Source organism: Leucopleurus acutus (assembly GCF_964270905.1).
Source record: "Leucopleurus acutus genome assembly, chromosome: 12".
In the NCBI taxonomy this organism is placed as follows: domain Eukaryota; kingdom Metazoa; phylum Chordata; class Mammalia; order Artiodactyla; family Delphinidae; genus Leucopleurus; species Leucopleurus acutus.
Genome location: NC_139154.1, coordinates 24,592,292 through 24,609,481, shown reverse-complemented (window position 1 = coordinate 24,609,481; position 17,190 = coordinate 24,592,292). Strand labels below are relative to the sequence as shown.

Here is a 17,190-nt window from a genome sequence, read left to right as displayed (position 1 = left end):
AGGTGGTCACAAAGCACCGAGCTGATCTCCCTGTGCGATGCGGCTGCTTCCCACTAGCTCTCTATTTCACATTTGGTAGTGTATATATGTCCATGCAGTGGGTTTTTGTACCAGCCGTCAGGCCCATCCATCTTCAGTAGTGACTTCCAGTCAAGTAACAGGACCTCCCCCCCAGGACGGAACATCACCGTCTTTCCAGTTAGCTTGTGAGGCTGGGAGCTGTGCTAGGAGAGATCCAAGTGGAGGTAGAGGCAAATTAAGGATTGGTTTGGTTTTTTGTGTTTTAAAAAAGCCCATTCTAGTCATCGACAACCAGATGTTTCTCTCCAGACAAGGCACAGAAAGGGCAGGCTGTGAGGCTGCAGGAGGTGTGCACACAGAGTGGGAGGCAATAGTACCTGCCGTGCCGGCCCCACTCCCCACAGGAGGTCCCGGGAGCCCCTGCCCTCCAGTGGGTATCAGCGCAGTTGAGAAGCTCGTGGAGGAGTGTCTTCTCGCGGATGGAGCTGTTACCCTCCAGGTCTGAATCGCTGTATCCGGCAGTGGGGTACCACCTGCTGAGAAGAGGGTGCTCCGGGCTGCATGTCTGCATCTGGCCCCCCAACAGAATCTGGTGGTGGAGGGATCCCACTTCTCCAGTTTCTTCCTTTAGGGTAGTTTGCTGTACATGGAAAAGATTGTCATCAAACCTGTCATCTGATGATACCCTACTTAAGAACTTATGAGACTATCATCGTTCCCCTAATATGGCAGTGTCTTGATTGAAGAATTATACTTTTAATTTTCCTGGTCACCTTCCTCGGAACAAGTGTATATTTTTAGTACGTCCAACTTTTTCCATTGCCTCTAAGTTAAAAAAATATTTGTATTGCAATGGTTTTTTGTAATACTTGTAATGCAGTAGAAAACTGCATTTTCTACCATGAAAGAGGTAGACTCTTAAAAAAACAAAACTTTCTTTTACAATCCATTCAAGTCGTCGGCATCATCACACAGCGAGAGCAGCCAGAGAACCGTAAACACGTTTGTCAACCCTCAGAACCTACAGTAACGTGTGCATATTAACTAGGTATGCGGCACCTCCAGCGAAGTGCTCGGAAGAGGCCACCCGCTGGCCCGGGAGGTGTCAGGAGTCGGGCCTTCGGGGCGGCGGCGATGAGGTCGTGAGGGCGGAGCATCCTGAAGGGGTTAGCACCCTCATCAGAGCAGCCGGAGGGCTGCTGGCTCGCTCTCCACCACTGGAGGGTCCAAGTCGGAGGTCTGCAAACTGGGAGGCCCTCGCCAGAGCCCTGCCAGGCCGCCGCCGCCACCTCAGACCTCCAGCCTCCAGAACCGTGAGGAGTAAATCTGTTTCCACCCCACTCGGTTACGGTATCTTGTCACAGCGACGGCAGCTGAGACAGGGCAAAGGTCTTCAGGACCTTTGGTTGTTGGCGCGTTCAGCTTTTGCCTGACGCTCGACGGCTACGGCGCTGCCAGCTGGGGCCGAGAAAGGTGAGGGCTTCCTCCCAGTAACATGGAGAAAACCGAGGGGTGTCCCCCCCAAGAGAGGTGACTTCCAGGGATGCGGGCTTGTCGGCTACCCAAGTGAGGATGCGGTCGAGCATGGCTTTGGGGCTGCAGCTCCAGGAGGAGTTGGTGGGAGCAGCACGTCTTCAAACGCTGGACGAGGCTGAGCTCTAAGAGAGGGGGCGGGTTGGCTCTAAGACCGCAGGCCGAGGACCACACTCCCTGAGGGCCTCCTGGGGCCAGAGCTCTGGGTGGGGCCCCTGAGGAAGCCCACGGGGAGCGAGGGCAGGGTCACGCGGGTCACGTGACACACGGAGGCCTGGCTGGCGTCCCCTGTGGTCGTGGCCACAGCATACGATCCTGTCCAGGGCGCCACCCCAGCTGACCCCGCAGGACCCGCAGTACAGAGGTGGAAGCAGCCCTACTGACTTGGGCGCAAACACTCCGAAAGGCTGGATAATTTGCTTGAAGTCATGGGGCCAAGAAGGACGACCCAGCACTCCCACCGGAGCGGCCGCGTCTGCACAGGGGAGGCTGTTTCTGGGGACCGCAGAGGGCACCCGGGCCAGGTGTTAGAGCGGAAATGATGTTAAATACGTGAACCAAACACTCACAGATGAATAACGCTGGATTCTAGTGAGCAACTGGCCCAAACTAGACCTGTGTTTATTGAAAAGTAGCATTTTAAAAGAATCCTTTCAAGCTTTTTCATCCTCTCAGTTCTGAGCTTTGGTCTTGAGAAATTATGCTGGCGTTCTGGCGCCGGGCAGTAGAAATGGCGAAAAGAGTAGATTATAAACCAGTCAGTACACAGAAACCAAAGACAAAACGGTAAGGCACCAGAAATGCTTTGTTGGGAAATGGCAGAGTTTCAGGAGATACAAAGATTCTAATTTACAATTGAAGACTTTAATGTGTGAGGCACTTTGGAAGAGAAGATGGACAGTTTTAGCTCCTAGAAACAGGATTTAATGGCATTTGGCAAAAGCCACTCGTGAAGAGCCTGGTAGCCCCAGACTGTAATGCACAGGCCGTTAATGGAAAACGAAGCCACGTTTAATGCAAACTAATGAGCAGAATCGACCTTATTGTCCTCTGCTGTCTGTGCAAAGAGGCAAGGGAACGGCAAAACCAGATTTGACCAGGAAATCTCTGGCCAGGCCTGGACAGAGCGTCGGCGGTCCACACTCCAAACCACACGGGGACCCTGCCTGACATCCCCTCCCCCGCACCCACTCTATCGACAGGCTCATACTGGGACTAGCAGTTCACGCTCCGCTGGCCCACCTGGTGCTAGGACGTCCCGGAGTGCATAGATACGAATCCTGATCGACCCCACGCTGCTGGAGACTCCCACACGGTCGTTTGAGATGAAAAATAATTGTCAATGGCAACTCTAAGCCTTAAAGAAGTTCCTGAAGCCAAAACGTGTGTCTGTGGTGTGTCCTTTAACTGTTTCCTCCTGAACTGCTGTGTAAATCAGTGTTTCTGCTGTCCAGGCACTCACGGTGTAGAGGGATTCCCGCATGACGTCGACGTGGTACACACAGCAGGCGGATCAGAGAGTCGGGAAGAAGTGGGATTTCCATGACAATGTCCAGAACCCGCCTGTTCTGGCTAAGGTGATGGTCCGCCTCACTCACCTGCACAGCTCTGTTCTTATGTAACTAGGTGCCCCCAACCTCAGGTCCCAGACACCAGATGTCTAATTTCAAAGGCAACAACTAAAGATACAATGATCTCACAGAGAACAGGAATGGCAGATTCAGTGCAAACTCTCACCACATACCTTACTTCTCCTGGAAGCCTCCCCGGCCGCTGTTGGGAGGGCGTGGCCCCAAAGCCAGAGTCCTGGGCTTGTCACCTGCCCCACGAGGCACCAGCCGTGCCCCGTGCGATCACCTGCCCCTCACCTTCTCCATCCGTGTGATGGGGACGATCCCAGGACGGCCTCGAGGAGCTGGGGTGAGGATGCCACGGCCGGCCCAGAGGGAGCGCTGAGCACACGTCAGCCGTGATCAGCCATGGGGCTGCCAAGGCCGCGCCCTGTGGCTCTGTATTCCCGGTGCCCAGTGCCCTTGGGGGCTCGACAAAGGCTTTCCCGAGCGCACGGAAGGCAGGCGGGACAGGGGAGAGGAAAGCTGTGGGGGGGGGGAGAGGAAAGCTGGGGGAGGGAGGGCTAGCTGACAACAGTCTGGTGAAATATTTTTAACAGATAATTTCCAAAGAGTGAAGGTAAGGGTAAAGGCAAGCTTGAGATTCCGGTTTCTCTTGGAGTCGCTCTAATTAAAATTATTTCAAGATACAAAAATGCGGCGGTAGAAAAAGAAAACACACGAGTAATAAATTTGTTAGAATACCTCTCTAGAAACGCTCCCCACTTCGGGCACTGAGAATTTCAGGAAAGGCTGCAGGGGCTCCTGTCCCATCGCTGAGTCCGAGCTTTGCCACAGATGAACACACACAGAGTCGTGTCATAATACTTTTTTATTACAATATCCAAAAAACTGAGTATGCAAGTTTAGGAGGTCTCAAGACCCCTTCCTCAGCTGTAGGAATGTGCCCATCTCAAGAGTGTATATTTAAACTATAAAGGAGTTCAAATGTAAAGAAAAAAGAAAATGCAATTTCTTCATAAACATTCTGTGTCTCCTACTACCAATCACATATCCTTTTGTAAACCCTGAAAAATTTCCCTGTAAAGCAAATTTTATATATATATATATATATATAGTGTATGTGTGTGTGAAGTGTTGGTCGCTCCCCTTTCCCAAAGATCAGCTGTTTTCCTTAATCATCTGTATTAGTGTCAACAAATGGCTATAGATACATATTACTTTGAGAATTAAATACATCATTGTGAGATTGAAACGAGCCGCAGGGCAAGAGGAAAAAGCACTATATGCAGATGGCATCTCTTGGGGGAACATTTCCGAAACCTCTGTCTTTCCGAGTCTCCGGACCGACTTTCCAGGACCTCTTTTCTTTATTGCAGGTGCAGCCCCAAAGGCACTGGACAGCTTCTTCCCTCCCGTCTCACCCGGTGGTTCCAGTATTGCTACGAGTGCCCGGGGTCACCCCCGGAGAGTCTGGGAGCTGTGTGAACGCAAATGACACAGATCCAGGGATGCCGGGACCAGGACAGGTGGTCCCTGGGCAGGTGCCACCCAGGGCCCGTGCGCTGTGGCTCACAGAAGTAAGGGCGGCTCCGGTGCACCCAAACCGCGCCCGATGTCTTTAAAGGGGGGGTTGGCTGGCACGAGCGACTTGAACAGACTAAGGCTGGCTCCCACGGAGAAGGAATAAAGTGATCTGACTCGCCCCCTTTCACCTCCCCGTCACCAAAACCGTCCAGGAGGGCCTGGGACGGCAAAGGAGGGCGGATGGCAAACGAACCAACCCGGACAGAAAGGGAAACCAGCTGGAGAGAGCAAGGATGGGGCGGCCACCGGGAGCGGGCCTGCGGGAGGGCCTGGGCCGGGGCGCCTTTCCGGGGCGCGTCCACTGGGCTCACTGCAGCGCCCGGACGAGGTAGAGCTTCTCCCCGTGCTCGCTGGTGAAGATGGGGGCCTTCTTGTAGTGATCCACCAGCTCGTCCATGGTGTGGAAGCGCCGCTGCCCGATGCAGTAGACGTTGTCCACCAGCTGCACCTTGAAATGCTTGTTCTTCCCTGATGCTTTGAGAGACACGGAGAAGTCACTGGGCTGCAGAGGAAAGAGGACACCAGTTACCACCCGGCCCTGGGCCACGAGCCACGAGCCACGAGCCACGAGCAGGGCTGGGGGCGGGGCACCGGGCTCTGCGTCCATGCCCGGGGCGGCTCCTTGTCTTTACAACGACCCCAGAGGTCGGCTGAGATGCTCGTGTTCTGCAGTGAAGAAAACTGACACTTTGCTTAGTAGGGTTTCGGTGCTAAATGTATTTCATTATTTGAAACCTGGAGACTCGCTATGGAATGGACAGCACCACATTGTTAACCGGTGTTAAATCTTCATTTCCCCAAGCTATTTCTTGAATTTGTAAAAAGTCATTTCTATACAGGCAGCAGCTAGAAGTTTCACTTTCTCTAACTCCTACCACTATTAGAAGTTCACCCAACAGCGTGGTGCTGGCACAAAAACAGACACATGGGTCTACGGAACAGAAAAGAGAGCCCCCAGATAAACCCACACACCTATGGTCAATCAATCTACGACAAAGGAGGCAAGAATATACAAGAGAGAAGAGATAGTCTCTTCAGTAAGCGGTGCTGGGAAGGTTGGACAGCTACTTGTAAAGAATGAAATTAGAACATTCTCTAACATCATATACAAAAATAAACTCGAAATGGATTAAAGACCTAAATGTAAGATTGGAATCCGTAAAACTCCGAGAGGAAAACATAGGCAGAACACTCTGACGTAAATCGTAGCAATATTTTTTGGATCTGTCTCCTAAAGCAAAGGAAATAAAAGCAAAAATAAACAAATGGGACCTAATTAAACTTAAAAGCTTTTGCACAGCAAAGGAAAAGAAACCATCGACAAAATGAAAAGACAACCTACTGAATGTGAGAAAATATTTGCAAATGATGTGACCAATAAGGGTTATTTATATATATCCAACATATATAAACAGCTCATACAACTCAATATCAAAAAACAAACGACCCAATTAAAAAAATGGGCAGACGAACGGCATAGACATTTTCCAGAGAGGAAGTGAAGGTGGCCAACAGGCACATGAGAAGATGCTCAACATCGTTTAATCATCAGGGAAATGCAAATCAGAACCACAAGGAGATACGACCTCACACCTGTCAGAATGACTGTCATCAAAAAGAACACAAATAACAAATGTTGGGAGAGAGCGTGGAGAAAAGGAAACCCTCTTGCACTGTTGGTGGGAATGTAAATTGGTGCAGCCATTGTGAAGAACAGCAGGGAGGTTTCTCAAAACACTAAAAATAGAACCGCCATATGACCCAGCAATTCCACTGCTGGGTATATATCCAAAAAAAAAAAAAAAAAAAAAAACAAACCCAAAATGCTAATTCAAAAAGATACATGCAGCCCAGGGTTTCTTAGCAGCATTATTTACAATTGCCAAGGTGCAGAAGCAACCCAAGTGTCCGTCAACACACGAACGTATAAAAAAGATGTGGTACATATATACAATGGAATACTACTCATTCATAAAAAAGAATGAAATTTTGTCATTTGCAGCAACATGGATGGACTCGGACGGCATTATGCTAAGTGAAGAAGTCAGGCAGAGAAAGACAAACACTGTATGATCTCACATGTGGAATCTAAGAAATACAACAAACTAGCGAACATAAAAAAGAAGCTGACTCACAGATATAGGGAACAAACTAGTGGTTACCAGTGGGGAGAGGGAAGCGGGGAGGGGCAATATAGCAGTAGGGGATTAAGAGGTATAAACTTTAGGTATAAAATAAGCTACAAGGATATACTGTACAACAAGGGGAATATAGCCAGTATTTTATAATAACTGTAAATGGAGTATAACCTTTAAAAATGGTGAATGACTACACTGTACACCTGTAACTTACAGAATATCTTACATCAACTATATGTCAATTTAAAATTTTTAAATTTTTCTAATTCTCAGCTATTTAAAAATAAATATTTTAAGAGCAGTGGAAAATTCTGGCTGCATTTTAACATGGTTCATAGTATCCCAGAGGCGGCTATACTATGGTTCACATACAGATTTTATTGAGAAATGTTTAAATTTGTGATTATGTCAGTGCCCTAGGTATATGTGAATATATTATATTTTAGAAAGCTATTATTACTTTTATTAAAATTAGTCTTTCATCTCATTTATTGAAAAATATGTAGGGTAAGACACTGAATGAGGAATATTCTTTGGGGAAAAAAGGTATTGCTGGATTCGATAAACAATTATTTACTGAACACGGACTCACACCAAACAGGCCATGCCCTGGCTGCGTGTGCATGAGAGCACAGCATGTATGCTCTGCATGGGCTTCTGCTCTCTTGGAAGTGACCATCCAGTGGGGGAAACGGATAAAGAAGGAGCTGGTGCATAGGCGCAAATTGTGCTGAGTTCTGCAGAGAGAAAGGAGGGAGTACTGAGGTGGCACCGGGCAGTTAAACTCGGGGCGGGAGGTCAGGAAAGGCCTCCACAGAAACCGGACCTGGGCCCGAGAGGCGCGCTGGTGGCTGAGCGCTGAAGAGGGGAGGGGGGACGTCGGTGAAGAAAGGGAGAGGGTCCTGCCTCTCCGGAGGCACTAAGTGGCCGGCGCGGCTGAGGGAGAGGAGGACGGACACCGGCTTCCCTCAGTGGCCTCAGAATAAAACCCAGCCACCCACCGCGGCCCACCAGGGCTGTGTCACCTGTCCCCGCTTCCCCAGATCCGACCGAGGAGACAGAAGGATGCCCCTCCCAACCCCAGTCCCATTTTCACTCCTGTTCATGTGGTTTGAGCCAGCCTTTGTCCCCCTCCTTGGTCGACCATTCCCGTAGGTCTCAGCTCACAAGCTGACCACCCTGGAGAAGCCGATAAGCTCGGCCCCCCTTGGCTACTGTCCAGCAGAAGGCGTCCTGACGCATCAGGCCGGGTAGGGCCGCGTCCAATCCCCGGCTGTGTTCCGCAGGGAGCCCTACGGATGGTGGGAGCCGGATAATCCAGGTCTAAACTGAATTCCTAGACCAGGCTACCTCCTTTCTCCAAACCCAGGAATTTACTGCTGGTGAGCGCCCACCAGCCCGGCCCCTGCTTCGCATTCCTCCCATCAGGACACCAGCAAGCACCCCGCCCCCATCCACTCTGCAAACATTCGACTTAAGGTGTACAAATCTTGCAAAACAAGAGATCACTCCATATAAATGAATGACAACTCAGGGAAATGGGGGTCTGAGAAAATCCAGCTCTGGGGCGGGCTGCCACCTGTCACAGCTGTAGGCAGAAACGCATCTCAGAGACACGTGGATTTATAGTTTGTATTTGTGTGTCCCTTTGCCCCAAACCGAACAAATAAAAACAAATCTTTAAGGGAAAAACCTCACCTTATCTCCATACTAAACCCAGGGCTTGACGACTTGGAGGAAACCCAGGAAGAGACAGGAAGTTTTATCTCTGATTAGGCCTTGGGCTAGGTATTAGTTTCAGAATCATGGCCATTAGAGGATTAGGGGCCCAGAGCAGGTGGGGAAGGAGACACAGAACTTGAAAATTATTTCCCCAACTTGATCTCTTAGAAATGAATCACCATGGGGTGAAGATCTTCTGAGCCAGCCCAGGAGGGCGAGTGCGGATGGGGCGCAGGGGCCTTGGACGGCCCCTCAAAAAAAAGGAATCATCACGAACGCTGATGTCACGATGACCCTGTCAACCAGCTAAACGGCACAGGACATTCTAGGTAATCACCCTGCACAATTCTCAAATCACTACCATCTTCCAGAAACTGAACACGATGGATGCGAGCTGGCCTCAGTGTTTTCCGTATTCCCGCCCAAGGTGCATGTTGTATACGGTTTTGAAAACAGAACAAACTAAAACAGGTACCGCCCGACAGGTGCTCTGCACAGGATGGCCCGGAGCACCGGCCCTGGGGCCACTGTCACACGGTGATCAGTCCTGGTGGGTGAAGGAGAAGCTCCGTGGGCAGTCACCACGCCCCTGGGTCCAGCAGCACATACACACTAGGGACCGCTCAGCTCTCTCCTGGGGCTTCAGGTTTTTGTGAAGTGACGTTTAGTTTCGAGCATCTGTTAATCTTTATAAGCACATACATTCTGTGCCATGAGTCTGTGCCTTCAGATACAGACAGAAGGCGACTTCAGTTTTATAGTTTAGCACAAGCCAGGCACTGAGCTCCTTTTAGAGATACTTTAATCAATTCACAGGCAAAGTGGCGTCGTACGGAGGGAGGGAGTAGGTGAGTCAGTCAGAGTCGGCATGTGATAGGCTCAATTTTAATTAAGCCCCATGATCCACAGACGACTCTGAATTTGTTTTTAATTTAAGCTCCTTCATTTAACATCATGGTGTGCCATGTGTGTATGTGCATTACAGCAGTAAAACCAATGCAGCAGAGAAAGTGATTTTTAATTTCGTGGGCTCCTGAGCAGAAACCTTGACGTTAAGGACATAGAATGAACTAAATTTACGTCAAGCAGGGCTGCTGAACCTTTGGGGCAATCGCAATTCAGCAGGGGTACATGTTCCAATCTACGTACTAAAATGCACTGTTACGTGTTACCACTGAATTCTAAACGAAGCCTGAAGATGAAATGGATCAGTGGTTCTCAAACTGAGCTCCCAAGACCGCAGCATAAGCGTCTCCTGGAATCTGTCAGGTGAAAAGTCGAGCTCTCAGGCCCCAGCACGGAACCCTTGATGAGCAGCTCTGGGGCGGGGCCCAGACCTGTGTTTCAGGAGCCCTCCCGGGGACGCGGGTGCAGTTTGAGAAATGGGCTCTGAGCCAACCACCAGCAGTGTTTTCAAATGCTCAGAGCCACAAGGACAAGACAGGAATGAGCTCTACGGGCTAAGCAGCCTCTCGAAGGAGGCGGCCCCGCCGGGCCACGCTCACCCCCAGGCGGCGGATGCCCTTCTGACTCTGTCCTGAGAAGTCAGGCCCTGCTCTAGCCAGTCCCTGTGGGGAAGCCCCCAGAAGGGACAGCAGGGACTCTCTTCCCTTCACACTGAGCCGGTCCCCTGGATCTGACGGAGACGCGGCTGCTCCAGGCCCGGAACGAACCTGCCCCGCACGATCCCTGAGAAGTCGGCCCCATCGGCCCGGTACACGAGGGCTGTGATCCTTCCAGGCTCAGCTCCCGGCCTCCGGGAGTCGAGTGAGGAAGGCCGGAGCCACACTCACCTGCACGGGCGGGGGGTGCTGGCGGGAGGCCTCAGCGATGCTCTAACCCTAAGCTTGTCACAGAACCGTGACAGGTGTCTGCTGGCCCGTCTGCATTGAGAAAGAGGGCCGAAACCCACCAGCCCAGCAGCTGGGGCGCGAATGACCTGGAGACGCAGGCCCACACGAGGGAGTGCTGTGCGCCTCCCATGCTGGGTACAGGGTGAGTCCCTCATCCAGAGCCAGCAAGCCACGGTCACTTCCGAGGCAGGGAGAGAGCTGTACCGGGAACCCCTCCCGGTGGTGGGAGCACGAGCCAGAACTGCTGCGGGCCTGGACACAGGGTCTCTGCACCATCGAGAAGCTGAAGACGCGCTTTCTCCAGGACCCGGCTGTCTCACCCCAGGGCGTGCTCGGGTTCAGAGGAGCGTGTACAGGTGCAGCAGGACTACTCATGCTGGCCCCAGGTGCCGACATGCCTCACGTCCACCGCAGGAGTCAATAAACACAGGAGGGGACGCTTCATCACACAACAAAATGAATGCGTCCACACGGACTGAACGATCTCACAAAGTGTGGACAAAAGAAGAAAGTAAGAACAGCCACAGTGCGATATCAACTGTACAAACCAGAAGCAGGCAGAACCCAAACACACAAACATACGTCTAAAACGGTAAAGAAAACGACCAGCTCCCAGTGAAAGGGAGCAGTGATCTCTAGCAGGAGGTACAGTGCAATCAGGAAGCACATACAGGTATGTGAGTAGCTTCCAGAGGGCCGCCAACGTCCTATCTCTTGACCTTGACCTGGGTCCTATTTTTTGACCTTCCTGACCTGGGTTCAACATGTACTTTTTAAATGAAATTTTTTTGTGTATTACGTGTCACAATGAAAAATGTTCTAAAGGTGCTGAACTTGAAACTGGAAGACTAGGCTCGGCCACTAGTGAGTCATGGGGCGGGGGCACATCCCTCTTCAAACACGGCTCCACCCTCCTGTCCACCCCCACCCCGACGTCCCCTCTTTGGGGACACCAATTACATGTATGTTAAACCTCTCACTTGGTCCTGTAAATCTTAGTTCTGTTTACGACAACAGAATACCGTAAACTGGGTGGTTTAAAAATGACAGAAGTGTATTCCTCACAGTTCGGGAGGCTGGAAGTCCAAGGTGAAGTAGCCAGGAGATTCAGTGTCTGGTGAAGACCTGCTTCCTGGTTCACAGCCAGCCACCCTCTCACTGTGTCCTCATGTGGCAGAGGGTCTCTTTTATAAGGGCACTAATCCCATTCAAGAGGGCTCCCTCCCAATCCCATCATATTGGGGATCAGGCTTCAGCCTATGAATTTAACAAGGGGGGAAGTTGTGGGGGGAAGGACAACACACAAACATTCGGTCTGTAGCAAAATCTCTACGCTCTTTTCTGTATTTTCTGTCCTTTTATTTTTTTGCATGTGTATCCTAAAATCTCTCTTCCTCTGAGCTATCTTCCTATTTACTAATCCTTTCTTCAGCTGTGTTTAATCTGCTGTAAACCCACCAAGTCCTTAATTTCAGTTACTGTATTTTTTAGTCCTAGGATTCTCACTTGATTCTCCCTTATTACTTCTAATTCTCTGCTCACATTCATCTTGCTGAGTTTCTTGAACCTATTTATCCATATATCTTAAAGACTACATTTCAAAACTCAAAATCTGGACTTCCCTGGTGGCGCAGTGGTTAAGAATCTGCCTGCCAATGCAGGGGACACGGGTTCGAACCCTAGTCCGGGAAGATTCCACATGCCACAGAGCAACTAAGCCCACGTGCCTCAACTACTGAGCCCCCATGCTGCAACTACTGAAGCCTGCGCATCTAGAGCCTGTGCTCTGCAACAAGAGAAGCCGCTGCAATGAGAAGCCCGCACACTGCAATGAAGAGTAGTCCCCGCTCAACACAACTAGAGAAAGCCTGTGCGTAGCAACGAAGACCCAATGCAGCCAAAAATAGAAATAAATAAATAATTTATAAATAAATAAAATAAAAACTCGAAATCTGTGGGTCTGTTCTAATGTCTTCCCCCCGCCTTTGATTTTGGTCATCTAGTTTTGTCTCCTGGTAATTTTTCTTTGAATGCTGCATATTGTGTATAAAAAAAAAATCAAAGAGACACTTTGAGGTTCTCAATGGTATTACTGTCCTCCAAGAGGGTTTGCTTTGCTTCTGCACCCAGGGTGGGCAGGGCACCTTAGTTCGATGAGGGATGTAACTGATTACAGTCTGGTGTTATTCCCAGTTTGCCTTTGATCCCAGTGTATAGATTTTTGGGGGCCCTGCCCCCTCAGGGGGCCTGACCTCCCATTTCTGCCCCCCAGCACCATAGACTACTGAAGGTCTACTTCTCTGCTGCTCTGTGTTTGTCTCAATGTTTTGTGCAGCTTTTCTAGCTGTTTCCAGAAGAAGCACCAGTCTGTAAGGAACCAGTCCACCATGAGCAGATGGTCACGTGACACGGGCAGGCGGTGGCCCATCCAGGCCCCCGTTCTCCACCACAGTCGTGCTGCTGAGAAGCAGGAGAGCTGAGTCACTGGCTCCGTTACCAGGCTGCCTGCTCTCCTATTTTGGCTCCTTTACTTACTGGCTTTGAGACCTTGGGCAAGTTTCCCAACAGTTCTTCAGTTTTTGCAACTATGGAACAGAGATAACTCCTGAAACTGGGAAGAGACTGGGGCAGTTGAATAAACTACTAATGTTAGAAGCACAACATCTTTGGGGACGTATTAAGCAAAACTGTCACCTAGTGGCCCTTTTTTAAGCTCCTTATGAAGCTTTATAAAGACAGCCATCAGCATCTCGTCGATTTTTTAAAACAGCTTTCAGTTAAAGTCTCCAGAGAACATACTTTCCACATCACCTACAAGAGGCCTACGTCCTATCACAGAAGCACTACACCGCACTGCACCCTGACCACTGTCATCAGTGCTTGTCTACATGGCTCTCCTACGAGGCTCTAAGCGTTCTGAGGGAGAGGCTCCTTCTTTCTTATTTTTATATATTTGGGAGAAAAAACTGGGCCTGATACATAATAAGCACTCAACAGATGGTCGCTGAGCGAACTGGCCCGGGAGTGACTGAGGCTGTACGACCCCTACGTCTGCCACCTGGTACCTCTGAAGTCTCCTCCTGGGTTTCAGCAGAAGGAAAGGAACATCACTGACATGAAAGCCACCTGTCTGTTCTCTCTTTAAACACAAAGGGCAAAGCACAACCTCCTGAACTTTAATGTTCAGTTCCTGCTGTCTCCTATCTTATTATGGTCCTGTTTTCTACCTGGGCTACTCGTACTATTTGTCTACCGCTGTGTAACAAATCTCTCCCAAACCCAGTGGCTTAAATAACAATTTCTAATTGGGAATTTGGGAGTGCCTTAAACCTTGACTGACCTGGGGCCGCCAAGCTCCATCAGGCTGTAGGGAAGACATGGGCGGAGGCTGCGGTCATCCGAAGGCCCAGCTGGGGAAGCAGGTCCACATACAAGGTGGTCCGCTCACATGAGCCGCTCGGAGGCCTCCATCCCTGGTCTTGCAGCCTCCCCATGGTCCTGCCTCAGCACCTCCACAACGTGGCGGCCGGCCCCCCACAAATCAAGCGGTCCCAGATGCAGCAGAGCCACATGCACGTACGACCCAGTCCCGGGAGTCGCCCACCACCTCTCCTACCACATTCTATTCATCAGATGTGAGTTATCAAGTGACACCCTGCTGACGGGGAGGCCGTCACCTCCACCCTTTGAAAGGACGGGTATCAGATGATTTGCGGACATCTTTTTAAGCCACCACAGGACCGCAAGTTGTTAAAGTTGTCTTGGGCTGGACTAAAACCTGGACTGGGTCCTGTAACTGTTTCCAATTTTGGAACACCTAGCTTCCGTCCTCCCTTCAATCCTATCTTCCTGCTTCTTCCCACTGTCCAAACGTTCCCATGGTTCCCTTTCTCCTTATTTGGTATAATTTCTCTTTGCAGAATACTGTGCTAACTTTTCAAATTGAATTCAAACATCACATCACTTCTTGTTCTCTCCTTCCCTCGGACTATTCTTCGAAGAATTGACTTTTCTATTCTCACAGGTTTTGAACCTGGGGTTCTGAAGAATTATCTGTTAGTTTAAGTCATTCACTCACCTGACATTTTCGGAAGTCATTTTCCAAGGGGGGTGTGAGGACAGCTGATAGACCGACAAAAAACCACCCTCTCTCAGGGCTTTTATTATCACTATTTTTGTTTTTAGATTTTAGGCCCCTATTTGAATATAATCCGTCTGAGTACTAGACCCTGACTGAACTCCACATCTCCACACCGGGATCACAGTAGGTGCTCAATAAGTGCACTGACAGGTGAATCTCCAATTTTGAGCATCTCTTCCACTATTCGTTCCTTCAGGTAATTCTTCCATCTTACCTCTTTGCAATTTCTGCTCACGACAACTTTTAGAAAGGAAAACCAATTATACCATCTTTGATACTATTTCTACAGCTTCACCAACTTGATCCATTGTTTCAAACACTTGCTGAAAAGCACCTTTATATTTTTATAAAGTAGACTCCCTGGTCAAATATTTCTCTCCTTTACTCAAGATTGAATCACGATTTTCTCATCACCAGTATTAAAAAAAAAAAAAAAGGAGCACTGAGAAGAGTCCACAATATCCTTTGATTCATCCTCCATCCCCAATAGCCTAGGTGTTCATATGATTTTTTTCTAAGCACGTGGCTGTGAAGAAATAATAGAGGAAGCAGGGACTTTGCTCCCAGGCCCTCCTGAGTCTTTAATAACCTTAAAATGTCCACGTATCTTTCACTTCAGATTTTAGGGCAAGACGAGAATAGAAGTGCCCCTTGTGTGGCCTACTGAGCCTCCCAGGTGGGCGCTGGGTGGATTTCTGGTCATGCTGGTCTTCAAGCACCAACAATTGATACAAATATTTAAGGCTCTCTCTGCCCCCAAAGAGGGGTCACCTTGTCGATTTCTTATCAAAAGCTGCATCATTCTTTCCCCCTTGTCTGGTACATGGAAATTTTTCTCTCTTTTTTGCTTCTTTAAGGAAGGTACTCTTTTGTCCAGAGAAGTAGCTCCTTTGCCAAAGAAACCTGAGAGCCAGTGGGCTGAAGGCAGATTGTACTCCGCTGATCGATACTCTCCCGGTTCTCATCTCAGAAAAGTGGCCTTCCAGGTCCATCACCCATTAGATCACCGCCACCCCCAGCCTTCCAGGTCCATCACCCATTAGATCACCGCCACCCCCAGCCGTCCGGCAGAGGCTTTTTTCATCAAAATTGACTCCCCCTTTATACAGGAGCTCTCCTCTTTGTGTTTACATCAGTTTACCTTCTGACTGGCATTTTCTATTCTCCCATAAACGTGTCTCTGAAATATTTACTCTCTAGGCCTAAAGCCAATTCCACAGGTGACATGATCAAATATGATGGCTCTCATTAGCTTCTGAAATAAACTTGTTTACACAAGTGAAGAGAAATCGACCAGCAAACACAGTAAGGCCCTCAAAGTCCATCTACCTAATCTTTCAACGAAAGTGTTTACGGTCCGTTTGTAAGTTAGTATGTGCGTGTGCGATTATCCCTCCCTGCGTCCCCAGATGCATTTCCTAAAGCTAATGGGAACACCTCGGAGGACAGACTTTTAGAATACTGCCCTTGTCATTCTCTGTCTTTTGGCCATGCCATGCCTGGAGTGACTTATCAATAATAAATGATATTATATATATATATATATATACATATCAATTTACAGCCTGTGGTGTAAGTACAGACAGGGAATCAATTTTGATTAAAAGAAGGCTATATTGGGACTTCCCTGGTGGTCCAGTGGTTAAGACTCCACGCTTCCACTGCAGGGGGCGCAAGTTCGATCCCTGGTCAGGGAACTAAGATCCCACGTGCTGCGTGGCATGGCCAAAAAATAAGAAAATAAAAAAAAAAAATAAAAGAAGGCTCTATTGGACGACTAGGGAGGGTGATCTAACAGAATGATAAAACAGCTTTCTGTGTTATGAGCTCCGTGGGGCGACTCTTTTATTTCTCTGTGCTGCTCTTGCAGTGCTACTGAGGCCACGTTTAGGAACTGCTTGGTAACAGCACCATGAGAAACACCCACAAATAGGCCAAGAGTGCAGCTGAGACTGAAAGGCTCTGGGCTGATGCAAATCGGAACCACAGTGAGACACCACTTTGCACCTATGAGGCTGGTTATTATGAAAAAACAAAAACACCAAAACAACAACTGTTGGCAAGGATGTGTAAAAACCGGAACCCCTACGCACAGCTGGTGAAAGGTAGAGTGGTACAGCCGCAGTGGAAAACAGACTGCGGTTCCTCAAAAAATTCACCAACGAATCACCGTTTGCTCCAAAATCTCTGCTGGGTATAGACCTTCAAGAACTGAAAGAGGGACTTGCACAGACACTTACACACAGGTGGAAGCAACCCACCTGTCCTTTGACAAATGATGGATAAACAAAGTGTGGTCCACCCATACAACGGAGTATCATTCAGCTTTAAAAAAGGAAGGACGTTCTGACCCAGGCTACAGCACGGATGAACCTTGAGGACATTATGCTGAGTGAAGTAAGCCAGACAGAAAAGCACAGACACTGCATGATTGCACTTATACGAGGAGGTACTTAGTCAAATTCCTAGAGACAGAGAGTAGAAAACAGCCTGCGGCTGGGGGAGGGCATGGGGAGTTAGCATTCAATGGGGACAGAGCTCCAGTGAGGGAAACGGAAGAGCCCTGGGCAAGGATGGTGGTAACGCTTGCACAACAATGTGAATACGCTTAATGTCTAATGTCG

The 17,190-nt window shown here is 49.2% G+C and overlaps 1 protein-coding gene across 1 annotated transcript in view; it reads right to left on the bottom strand.

The window, feature by feature from the left end:
• Positions 1-3,987: 3,987 nt before the first annotated feature.
• Positions 3,988-17,190, bottom strand: part of NCK2 (NCK adaptor protein 2) — a 38,368-nt gene continuing 25,165 nt past the window's right edge. Inside the window, exon 3 of the mRNA XM_082852120.1 lies at positions 3,988-5,214. Within this exon, the coding sequence (XP_082708246.1) occupies positions 5,020-5,214 (195 nt within the window). The 3' untranslated portion in view covers positions 3,988-5,019. The remainder of the gene's footprint in view (positions 5,215-17,190) is intronic.